Source organism: Phoxinus phoxinus, assembly GCF_949152265.1.
Source record: "Phoxinus phoxinus genome assembly, chromosome: 9".
NCBI lineage: Eukaryota > Metazoa > Chordata > Actinopteri > Cypriniformes > Leuciscidae > Phoxinus > Phoxinus phoxinus.
In genome coordinates this window covers 24,467,906-24,480,285 of record NC_136884.1, presented here as the reverse complement: position 1 = coordinate 24,480,285, position 12,380 = coordinate 24,467,906, and the positions used below count along the sequence as shown (strand labels likewise).

At 40.0% G+C, this 12,380-nt stretch overlaps 2 protein-coding genes across 7 annotated transcripts in view; both read right to left on the bottom strand.

The window, feature by feature from the left end:
• The window catches only part of LOC307004293 (uncharacterized protein), a 29,160-nt gene extending 22,006 nt beyond the window's left edge, over positions 1-7,154 (bottom strand). For 2 of the 4 annotated variants that reach the window (XM_079623398.1, XM_079623401.1), the window contains exon 1: positions 723-998. The gene's annotated coding sequence lies outside the window, so the exon portion shown is untranslated. Of the gene's footprint in view, positions 1-357; positions 451-557; positions 999-7,114 lie in introns of those variants that run through there. The other 2 variants (XM_079623400.1, XM_079623399.1) reach the window with 2 other exon arrangements.
• LOC307004298 (uncharacterized protein) lies at positions 7,069-10,299 on the bottom strand. Of its 3 annotated transcripts, XR_013799000.1 has the most exons (10): positions 10,282-10,299; positions 8,965-9,336; positions 8,452-8,717; positions 8,225-8,361; positions 7,980-8,140; positions 7,769-7,855; positions 7,574-7,695; positions 7,451-7,501; positions 7,283-7,334; positions 7,069-7,166 (listed from the first exon to the last, which is right to left on the bottom strand). XR_013799000.1 is itself a non-coding variant. In XM_079623413.1 (8 exons), the coding sequence occupies exons 3-7, from the start codon at positions 8,621-8,623 to the stop codon at positions 7,590-7,592; spliced, it is 663 nt and encodes a 220-aa protein (XP_079479539.1). In that variant the 5' UTR covers positions 8,624-8,717; positions 8,965-9,336; positions 10,282-10,299; the 3' UTR covers positions 7,393-7,501; positions 7,574-7,589. The 3 variants fall into 3 exon arrangements, 2 of the variants coding, with proteins under 2 accessions (XP_079479539.1, XP_079479538.1); XM_079623413.1 differs by lacking the exons at positions 7,069-7,166; positions 7,283-7,334 and having other exon boundaries at positions 7,393-7,501; XM_079623412.1 differs by lacking the exons at positions 7,069-7,166; positions 7,283-7,334 and having other exon boundaries at positions 7,393-7,695.
• Positions 10,300-12,380: the final 2,081 nt, after the last annotated feature.

Genomic DNA, 12,380 nt, shown 5'->3' with positions numbered 1-12,380 from the left:
CACTAATTGACAGTGACCTAATGCATATTACTGACAAATTGATTCACGATATGGAATGAAATAAGACACGTTTTCTGTTACTACTCGTGTGAATGCGCTTTTCTGACAAAAATAACGTCATAATAATAATAATAAATTTTATTTATAGTGCGCTTTTCTAAAACCCAAAGCACTACAGACAATAAAACAAGTAAAATGCAGTAGTACAAGAGTAATACAAAATAATCATTACAGTGCAACCCAGTAAAATACTAATCATGACAGTCTATGTAAGCAATTTTAAAAAGATGTGTTTTTAAAAACTTCTTGAAACTGGCTACTGTAGGAGCATCTCTAACAGTAAGAGGAAGTCATAACCTGGGTGCAGCAACAGAGAAAGCTCTCTCTCCCATAGATTTTAATCTAGAGAATCCGTAGACCGAAGGGAACGAGAAGGCGCAGACAGGCTGACTAAATCACAGATATAAGGAGTTATTTCATAGCTTTGTATGTTAGTGTGAGAGTTTTAAAAGCAATACGTGACTGGACAGGTAGCCAATGCAAACTATAAAGCACACCTGTAATATGCTGACGTTACATTAACTTTCGTTAATTTTAGGTCAAGCATTGCAATGGCATTACAAGGTTACATTCAATAATAATTAATTAAATTTATATCGTTTGTAAAAACTGTACAACCGGTTAGTTTAATTTATACTCTCTAAAAGCTTAACAATACTAACCTTTCCCCAACCGAATCACAGCGCGACGCAGCTTTTATGACGTCACGTAATCAAATCAAAATAAAAGTCCTGTGTGGCTCGGAGAAATTTAATTGCATAGAAAATTAAATGTAAAAACGTTTTACTCATGGTGAAATTATGTATATACACACTGTCCAAAAACTGTCATAAAAATATTATAGATTAATATTTTTTCCCACTTTCACTGATGTCATTTTTATAAACTAGCATCAGCTCTAATCATAATCACCAAAAACTCATTCATTTTCAGAATTTAACCCTTAAAATTCTGGTTTGTTTACATAATGTCACTGTTGTTGTTTTTATAAAATTTATAATAATAATAATTTTCTATATACTCAATTCTAAGCAGATTTTTTTTTTCTTTAAATGTTACAGCCTTGGATATGTCAATGATTAACAACAACATTATTTTTGATGCATTCATATTTTTAATGCAGTTTCAGATATAAAAAAAAACTACCACTCAGGCCCATAAAGGACAAAAATGTCCATGTCAAAAAAGTGTCATAAAAATATTATAGATTAATATTTTTTTCCACTTTCACTGACTTACATTTTTTACTAGCATCAGTTTGACTCATAATGACCATTCATTAACTTTCAGAATTATAACCCTTTAAACACTGGTTTCTCTACATAATGCCACTGTTGTTTTTTATAAAAATAAAAATAATAATAATTATTATTATTTACCACATACTGAATGCTAAGCAAGTGCCCAGCCATATGAGTGATTCTTTTAGAGTGAACACTGTGAATCTGACTGCATTAGATGTGAAAGATATGAATAAAAATGATATTATATCAGCCAGCGCACAGACCTGTATTTACATCCTGTTTGCGGTCGAAGTCCAAAGTAGTCGATTGCCGAGTTCACGCGCGTGATCATAGTGAACTAAACTATGCGCGTGAACTCGACAATCGACTACTTTGGACTTCGACCGAAAACAGGATGTATGTGCGCTGGCTGAAATAACATCATTTTATTTTATCATCTAACAAGGCTGGGCACTTCTATGACACACAAAGGATGTGTCATACAAAACTTGCCCCATTGAAGTCAACAGGGTGCAAATTTTAAAAAGAGGATAACACAGTGTAGGCAACACCGATTTTTGTTGTTCTCTGTATTGACAGCACTCCAAATTTACAAAAAAATTAGCTCAATGTTAAAATTGACCGGAGTTCTCCTTTAAAGTGATCTATTTTCGCACACTAATTTTGTACTTAATATACAAAAAAAAATATTCTTTAGTACTTCTTAAGATAATCTTAAGAACTTCTAAGTGTACTCAACAGTGCAATTTTTTGACATCATGAATATGAACTAAAATGTGCTTTTAACATATTATCTCTGTATTAAAGAAAATTAATTTAGGTACCACTTTTAGTAAAATTTAACCCATTTTGGTACCTTTATACATTTTTAGCTAATTTTAGTTTATATTATGGTGTCTCAAAATTGCACAGGTAAGTACACCTAGATGTTATGAAGAATTTTATATTAAGTACAAAATTAGTGTGCGAAAATAATGCACTTAAAGTACATTATGGAAGTGTACTTTTTCACCAGGGGAGAGTGGGTGTTGTCACACTTGACCTTATATTTATGGAAATCATGCTTTTTTTGATTAATTGGAGGCTCTTAAAAGAGCTGTTTAAAGGGATAGTTCACCCAAAAATTAAAATTCTGTCATCATTTACTCACCCTGTATGAGTTTCTTTCTTCTGTTGAACACAAAAGAAGATATTTTGAAGAATGTTGGTGACCAGACAGTTGCTGGACCCCATTGACTTCCATAGTATCTTTTTTTTTTCCTACTATGGAAGCCAATGGGGTCCAGCAACAGTCTGGTCACCAACATTCTTCAAAATATCTTCTTTTGTGTTCAACAGAAGAAAGAAACTCATACAGGTTTGAAACAACTTGAGGGTGAGTAAATGATGACAGAATAAAAATTTTAGGGTGAACTATCCCTTCAAAGCCATGTCTTATGCCACAGGTTGCCAGGGGACCACTCCCTCTGTGGAGAAATATGCCATAAATTTCTCCCGGACACGGATGTCCTCCCATGTGGCATTATTGCTGCCCACTCGTGTGACCCCCTGTAGGCCAGCAGCTTCTCTGTCTCCGGCAGATGGTTTGGGCATCCTAGTGATGCTAGTGGACCTCGGAGTGCCTGGCCAAAGGTGGAGTTAGCCAGCGCACCGCCAGCGCTTGTCCTCCCGTAGCTGCCGACATCCACTACCCGGAAGCAGTACTGGGCATCTACCACTGCCAGGAGCACAACAGAGTAAGTCCCCGTGTAGTTGAAGAACAGGGACCCTGAGTGGTCAGGGGCTCTGATTACCACGTTTGCCATTGATTGACCCAAGGCAGTTGGGAAAGTTCCACCGATGGAGGAAGTCGTGGCGATACTTGGCCAGTTCTCAGTGGTGGGGACTGGCATGACCTCCAGCACCATATTGCCCTGGCAACCTTTCCAACAATCCCTGCCACTGTGCTCAGTTCCACACGATAGCTGAAAGCTATGGTGCGGTAGGAGTCACTAGTGGCCAAGAATCTGCAAAAAAACAACTAATAATTTCTTAGGCAAAATGAGCAAACAAACAAATCTGTGGTGAACAGAAGCTAAGTACATTTACTGTAGACTACTTATGAACAACTTTTAGGTACTTGTATTTTACTCAAGTATATTTTTTCTATTCTACTTCTACACAACTGCATTTTCAGAGGGAAATATAGTACTTTTTACTTAACTTAATTTTTTCCATCTCAACGAACTTCCTCTATCAACTCCAAATTCTGCTTTTACATTAATACAGGAGTAATAATAATCTAATAGTATAATAGTCACTGTTCACTTTTACTCTAAGTAAATTTTCCAGAGGAACACGCCGACTTTTTGGGACTTTAGCTTATTCACCGTATTCCTAGCACCGAGTTAGATAAGTCCATAAATACCAGTGATGATCCAAAGTGATCGGGTGCCTGCGGTCATCCGCGGTTACGAGTCATCCAAAAATATTTTTTAATGATATTCGGGTCGCGGTCTGTCGGGTCGTTTGAAATAAAGATGCCAATTTAACCTTTGTAATTTATATAGTACTAGACACAATTTTCTATGAAATACATAGGCCTACGCTTGAATAACTGCGCGAAGATGACGCACGAGCTCAGTCTGCAGGCAGAGATGAAAGTGGGAAATCCTTATTTACCTTTTGAATGTTGAGCACATTATTAACTTTTGAATAAAAGCTGACGCGGGACAAAATGCCCTATTTCCCAACGCGTTGAACTGAGCATTGCTATTGTGCTATTTTAATAGGCTACTTTTAAACGCATATAGCTCAGTAATGTCAATTTTATGTATTTTCTGAGAGGGGGGCGGGATTTTTGTTGTGAAAGTCAGGGGAGAGACGCACACTTCGATTAGACTGGATAAACACATGCAGTATCTTAATTGTTAAGAAAATGGAACGAAATAAATGAATAAATCAAGCCTTTATTACATAACACTAGGCGATATCATACAGCATTCAGAAAAATGCTGCAGCCCTAGTTCCTACGTCTATGGCCCAATGACGCTATGATGAGCATTTACTAGCTACTTTTAAAAAATGCAGGTTAGGAAGCGGGTCGGGTACAATATTTTCTTTATTTTTTTTGCGGTCCGAGTTGCGGGCGGGTTAGTTGAAAACGTCGGTCGGGTGCGTGTTGTTTATACATTGACCCGCGCATCACTGATACATACCCTTCTCATCTATATGCGTGCCGTAACTCTGTCTGACGCACCCACTGGTGGCTATCACTGTGCAAGGAGTGCACAACCACTTTCAAAATATAAAAATTATAGTCTTAATGGTATTCGGCCTGTTGTCAACCTGACATTTACATTTAAATGGGAACATGTGCGAGCAATATATGTACACTATAAAGGATACAACTTTGTAAATGTTACATGTTTTTTTTTGTCTTCATTTATGAATATACTATGCATCCTGATAAATTTCCCTTGGCCTTTGTAATTAAAATACCCCCACATCATCACATACCCTTCACCATACCTAGAGATTGGAATGGTTTTATTTCAGTAAGCCTAATAGCTGGTTTGATTTGCATTGAGAGATGATCTTATGGAAAGTACCCCATGCCAATCTCTAGGTATGGTGAAGGGTATGTGATGATGTGGGGGTATTTTAATTACAAAGGCCAAGGGAACTTTATCAGGATGCATAGTATCCTGGATCCATGAAATACCTTGCCTTGAAAAATACAAATCTGCCTGTCTTTATGAGACAGGCATGAAAACTGGTCAGGGGTAAAAAAGGTGAGAAGAATACGGCAGCAAAAAAATCCAATCCAATCAACTTAATATATATATATATATATAGCACATTTTAATTTTTCACATTAATTTCACATTTGCTGCACAAAGAATAAATTGAAAATATAATAACACATAAAACATACAAAATGTGGAGGTCATTTTAATGTGTGGAGGCAGGTATTTACACAAAACACACAGCATAAGATTATTTTTTCTTTTTCGCCTGAACCAGAATCTCAAGGGCCCGTTTTCTCTGTTTAACAGCATGTCTCAGCCTTGCCCTCTTCTCTTCTTCAGCTGCCTGTTTTTTGAGATCCTGAGCACTACTGGATCCTTTGGAGCCCCCAGTCGAGTCTCTTTTCAAGCAGACTCTGCTGTTGCTGGTTTTTGTTGGTGGTTCCTGCTGAACGGATGTTCTTGCAGAGTGTGCGATCCACCTCCCCATATTTGTAATCATCTCGTCTAAAGTACTCGACTGCTGTCTTCTCCCTGGATTGGAGGGTGTACTTGACGGTCTGAATGGCATTGAATGTTGAAACATTCATGTTCCCACTTCTGTGGTCGATTATGTCATTCATCAGACTGAAAGAGGATTCCACTCTTGGACCATGAAAAATAGAGAGACCACATTTTACCAATGCACTGAGGGCTGGATATTTCTCTCTCTTCTCAAAGACATGACCCCACCACTCCACCAAGCAATCCCCATTCTTGAAACTGGGCAGAGACAGATCAACATTGTATCTCAGGATTTCTTGGTGGGTGTCACTGCCAGCTGGTAGGAGGTGGCCCAGCATACCACTCAACCTCTTCAGTTGGATGGTTGCTTGAGAGTGGCCTCTCAGAAGTGGATCCAAAGCAGACAGCGCCTTCAGTGTCTGGCTGACCAAGGGAAGTTTCCTCTGCATATATGCAGCTGTAGTTGTGTAGGCTGTTTTCAGCTTTTCCATGAATGGCTTCAGCAGCTGAAGTATAGAACATTACAAAATTGGCAATTAATGCATGTGTCACGGGGTGACGAAAGGGAAGCGGAACTAAGTCCCGCTGGAATTGTGTTCCCCCCGGGACGGTGTTGCTGTAACACCGGTTCATTTCCGGGTTGCGCATGATGTCACCATAACAACGCTAACGACGGATTGACATCTGGTGCGGAGAGTTTGATGTTGGGATCTGTGCGAGGATTATGGAGGCGGAGTAACCATATAAAAAGGAAGTACAGAGACCAGGAAGTTGGTGATTCCTACTGGTTGTTCGTTCTCCCGGTTGTTCTTCCTGGTTGTCCTTTCTTCGGATGTGTTCCCCTGAGAGAAGTGGATTCCTTTGACGGTTGGGCTGGCGTGCGAAGGTATTTGAAGATTGTTGTGGGGTTCGGCCGTTCGGCTGTGCGACAGATGTAACAGCGATCGAGTGGAGATATTGGGGACTGGAAAAGAGTGAGATGAGTGATTGACAAATTGAATCTCTTAAACGCATGTTTTCTACACTAAATTGGATACTGGTTTGGAGTGCTTGGATCACGTTGTATACATCGCACTGAGTGAAATATACTGATTCTTTGTCGATCTCTTGCCTCTTACTTGACCATTGGAAACAGCGAATTGAAGCCCGCTTGTAGTGGTGAGGAAATTATTCACCACATCTGTCCCAACTCTGACTATCATCGGCTCTTCAGATCGAGACCTCTGGGTGAGTGTTGGCCTTATTTTACACTTGAAGAGTGGATTTGTAGTGCTGGAATTGACGTTTCCCATCACGTTGCATGTTTGGAGTTGGACTGTCGTGTGTGTGTGTGGAAGATTTATCTTTTATCGCCGTGCACTCCCCATGTGTCATGCTGGTCTACCGTTCATCATAAGAGCCTAGTAAGATCGACTGTAGTCACCTGTTGGATGTCAGAAGAAAAAGCCCCCGTGTGCACGTGAGAACTGTTAACCTCTGCTTGAAGTTTTATGCTGTCTGTTCCAGTAAAAACCCAGGCGTTCAGTGTGAAGATTCTCCCTACCTGCTGGAAGATTGTGTGTACATGTATTAACTTACCCTGCTGTGCAGATTGAAGGATCCTCCTGGCCAAGCGCCGTATGTGATGTCGCTGTGAAGAGAGGTGGACATCAGAGTTATTCCTTTCCTCGTCTGGATCGAAGCATCTTCCAGCCGTAAGCCCCATCACTCATTCAAAGAACAGATACCTGTTGTTGAATTACTTACTCTGCTGTGCAGATTGAAGGATCCTCCTGGCCAAGCGCCGTATGTGATGTCGCTGTGAAGAGAGGTGGACATCAGAGTTATTCCTTTCCTCGTCTGGACCGAAGCATCTTCCAGCCGTAAGCCCCATCACTCATTCCAAGAACATATACCTGTTGTTGAACTACTTACCCTGCTGTGCAGATTGAAGGACCCTCCTGGCCAACGCCGTATGTGATGTCGCTGTGAAGAGAGGTGGACATAAGAAATATTCCTTGCATCATCTTGACTAAAGCAACTACAACTTCTACTTACCAGGATACTCCCCCACTTAGTGGACGGGTGGCCGACTCCTCTTTTCCCTTACCGGCCACGTACAGGCACGAGCTGCCGAAGAGAACTCCACGCCCTCCCGGCGTCCGAGGTCCGATCTCGTTCTGGTTGGGAGATACAGAATTAGCATTGAGACTTTTAATTGATTTTAACTAAATAAATCTTGTCAACTTTTACTCTCTCGTCTGTCTGGTTTTTCTGGTACGCTCCTCGAGGTGGTCCTGGGTTTCAGGGGTGGGTGCAGTCTGGCTTGACCCCCCCGACCTGTGACACATGTTCTCTCAAACAATTAGGGAAAATGTCAAGATAAATGATATTATGTTGTAGAGTACTAACAGCATGATTAGGATTTTTGGTCCTGAATTCATCTGCCTCCTGTCCAACATACATCTCCTTTGCAGGCAGTAGCATATCATCCTCTAGCACCATCTCTACAAGAGCCCTGGGTGACACTTGAATAAAGTGTTCCCCCTTTACAAAGCAAGTCAGGAAAGCCAGAAACAGCTCAAGCTGCTTGTCATGGAGTTTGTGAACCAATGTCTGGCTACCCTGAGTATGAAAAACTTTGAGATATTAAACAAACACTTTACACGGAATACACAAGTACAGTCAAAAATTATGTCCAACACCCACCTGGAAAACCATGACATATTGCTTCATGATAGCCAGTACACCTATGTAAGCGCTAAGCTGAAGTCGTGTTGTTGTCTCCTCATGCCACAGCTTTTGACAGACCCTCTTCCTCCGATCTTTGCCCTGCTGTGTCATGCCTGTGAAAACAGAATCAGACCAAATTTGAATGTAAATATAGTTATTATCGCTCATCATTGGTATCTATAATATACATGACTGATCTTTACCTTTTTGGCTGAGGTCCTCATGTATGGACCGAATTCTTGCTTTTGCTGTCTGACTGGCACTATACTGTGTGTAAAGATTTTCCAGAGGTTCTTTGTAAAGTTTCTGGTCTTCTGTGCTGAGGTATCCAAAATAGAGGATATTGTATGCTGGCAACATTGTGTATGTTGACATGCTGGCATCATATGCTGACAGCCATCGATGGTACACAAACCCCCTTGGAGGCAGGGATTTTCAGAATGTGGCATACCTCCTTAAGGTGCATGACCTGACAAAAAAGAGAGTCTGAAATTATGCATTTCAATTACAGCGAGATGTCATTACTAACTGCAGTTTCACTAACTCGCCCAACACTGGCTGTCCCCATATTCTCATAACCTAAACATAATTATTACCGCAGAGGACCTGAACTGGTACCAAAAAGGAGGGTGCTAAAATAAGGATTGGGCATTGGGTATCAAATTAGATAATGTGTAAGGAGAGTGCAAAGAGGCTGCCATTTCAGTTCTTTTTACCTGATCTGGGCACCATTGGTGGTCCGTCTGCAGATCATTGAACAGCTGCTCAAGATAGCGGTCAAACGGCTCTGTAAACTTCTTTGCCGCATTGTGTATATGGTGACACGAGTCTCCATCGATGTCAAGCAGAGTTGAACAGTGCTGTTGAATTCTCTTCTCGAGGCCGGTCTTGCTACCCCTCATGACAGCACATGAATCCATCAAAATATTCACCAGGTGTTTCCATGGTATTTTATTCTGGTCAAAAAACTCGCAGAGCACTTTCTCCAAGGTGGCAGCTGTCCCTTTTATCATCTCCAGGGACCCCAGATGCTCAACCATTACTTTCCTAAAATCATCATGGTAGTAACTGACAAGCATGGAGAGGACCTTCAAATCAAACCAAATGTAAAAAAAAGATATCAGGGTTTATTTGCCACATGCAGAAGATACATTTTGACTGGAGAGCAAAAAATGTTTCTCTACAATGTAAGGCTGAACAATTAAAATATTAGTAAAGACCGCATTATGGCCATGTTACATCTCAATTTGTATCTTTTTTTTTTGAAGCGGTGATGAAACATAAGAGGTCATCATACTATAAGAATATCCTGAAAGTTTTAGAACTGAAAACTGCCTTGTTAGTCCAATAAAAGCTTTTATTGACATCAGGCTCAGCGAACGACAGGTTTTTCAAAGTGGGTATCTATGACGTCAAAGGGGATAAAACACCGCCTCCGCAGAAGAAGATCAACACCTACTTCAACACCGCCTGTTTAGCCGGTGTTGAAAACATGTAGAATAAACATGTTTATTCTAATGCCTGATCAGTGATTTCTGATGTGTAATTACTCAAGTTCAGATAGATTATCTTTCTCTCAAAATCGTTCAATTCTGTTTATGCATCAGTGAAACGATCAACTTCACATTGTTTCTCTTAGTAAGATGAAAATAATCTTATTTAAATTGCGATTATATTATACAGAAAGCGATCAAAGAACGCTCCCTTTCCAATCGCCCAAGCTGTCAATCAACGCAAGTTTATCTGGACATTTGCCAAAACTAGTTATGAAATCAACGACAAATATAAATGAGCTCAAATGGAACAAAACCAATAGGACAGATTGCATATATCTTGTAATGTCGTATATCTTGTAATGTGATGTCGATTACTTTCTTCCTGTGCACCTCAGTTTTGCAGTGTGCCAGCTAAGCATGGCTGCCTTTGTTGGCATAATTTATTTCTTTGTGGCACAGAATACATCTCACATGGCCCTTCTTATTAATTTTCTTGAACACATTTGATAAAGGGAATGTAAGCTCTTCTCCTTTAACCTCAATCTTATATTCCAGTTTAAGCCATGACCAGTTCCAGGTGCACTTTAGGCCTGCATCCAACTGCTTCACTAGCAGTGCATCGCTCTCTCCTAAATAACTCATTCTGAAATTAAAGCATAAAACAGTTAAGGTTACACATTATGGGTAATTTTCGTATGGCATTTACCTAGTACCATAATAGCGCACATACAAATCAGGTGTGTGTACGTAATACGAGCGCACACAGGGTTTCTGCATGGTTTATTCAGTCAAATTTAAGACTTTTTATGACCTTTTTATGACCATTGTGATTTGAAATTTATGACCTACACGAATTACGAAAAATAACTTCATTAAAATTAAAATCATTAAAATTCCTTTCAAAAGTCATTTTTTATTAGTGACTTTCATTGAAAGTAACAAGTTCCAATTTCTTAAAAGTTCGAAACTGAAGGCTTCGCCTTCTTTTTCTTGAGTATCAAGAAGAACACAGGAACAACAGTTAACAATTGTAACATTGTAAAGTAACATTGTAATTTAACAATTATTTTATGGCATTACTTTCCAAAATAACAAGTCAGTCAGTCAGTGTCTATCTACATTTTTCTCAGTTCATCCCCTTTAATGGTGATCTCCTCCTCAACCTTTTTCAGCTCAGCCAATTTCTCCTTGCTTGCCCGCCTGAGGGCGTTTGATTTTGAAAGGAGCTGGGCCATCTTTGAACCCGATTTGCCCTCTGCTTCCTCTGCCAGCATGTCGGCCTCTCTAGCGAGACAGGTGGAAACCTCTTGAACAGTGGTTTTCTTTCTCTTAAAGGGGTCATGACATGGTTTTTTTTATTTCATTATTATGTTCCCTTAGGTGCAAATATAGTATTACTATAGTTTTTTTTACAAAAAACTTTTAAAATGTAGTGATTTATGACCTTTTCCCACCCTGTTTCTCATCCTCTGATTCAAACAGTCTGTTTTGGGGGTGTTTCCCCTTTAAGAGTTCAGTGTTAACGCCCACTGTTATGATTGGCTAACGTCAGTGCCTATGCATCAATTATTAACGCCCCCAGCCAGAACATTTGCGGATTCGGCGCAACTGTTTAATAGCGGGTGATGCATGCGAAGCGATGGCTCTTGCAATGATAAAACCTTATTATGTTTGAGCCAGAATCAGAGGAAAATGAACGATCACCACAACAACGAAGACTGGATCAGCCCGTGTTCACATGGAAAGTGAAACTATTTTGAATTAATAAAAAAAAATTAACCCGAGACACTTGAAAACGGATTAGCTAACAGTTTAACATTATTTAACTAATTCCAATGAAATGATAGGGTGTACCACGGACAAAAATGCATGCACAGGCCATATTTGAAGATGCAGCATTGATAAAGGCAACATTTTTAATTTTCTATCACATGTAGGCCTACTAGAAAGGCGACATATTTTCAAGATTCTCTTATACAAATGTGTTTATATTAGCCATGATAAAAAGTAAGTTTGCGTCGTCGTTGTTGAGCCCAGAATAGTCGGCACGGACTTATCTTTGAGCAACAGTTTTCTGGCAAAGCCAAGCATCATATTGGGATTTTTTCCTCAAAACAGTCATCCTTAAATGTATAGAACAAACGCTTAAACTAACACTGCCGTGACTGGGACGTCCGCAAAAAATAAAGTGCATCCATTTTTCCCTGACGACTGGATCTTTCAGCGTATTTAAAAAGTAGTTTAAAGTTTTAAATACATTACTTACAGTTTGCGTCGTCGATGTTGAGCCCAGAATAGTCGGCACGGACTTATCTTTGAGCAACAGTTTTCTGGCAAAGCTCAAAACAGTCATCCTTCAAATGTATAGAACACACGCTTAAACTAACACTGCCGTGACTGAGACGTCTGCAAAAAATAAAGTGCATCCATTTTTCCCTGACGTCTGGATCTTTCGCAGCATATTCAAATATGTTGTTTGTCCACATCCAGGAAAAGCACATCTGCGTGGCATCGTAATTTCCCTGTACACAGACCCACTCGCTGTCCGTCGACTGAACGCTTGTGAGGCGCGCAGCGCGCGGGCGCGACAATGATACGAAATGAGCGTAGTTGCCTTGCGCTTAAAGCGTAGTTGT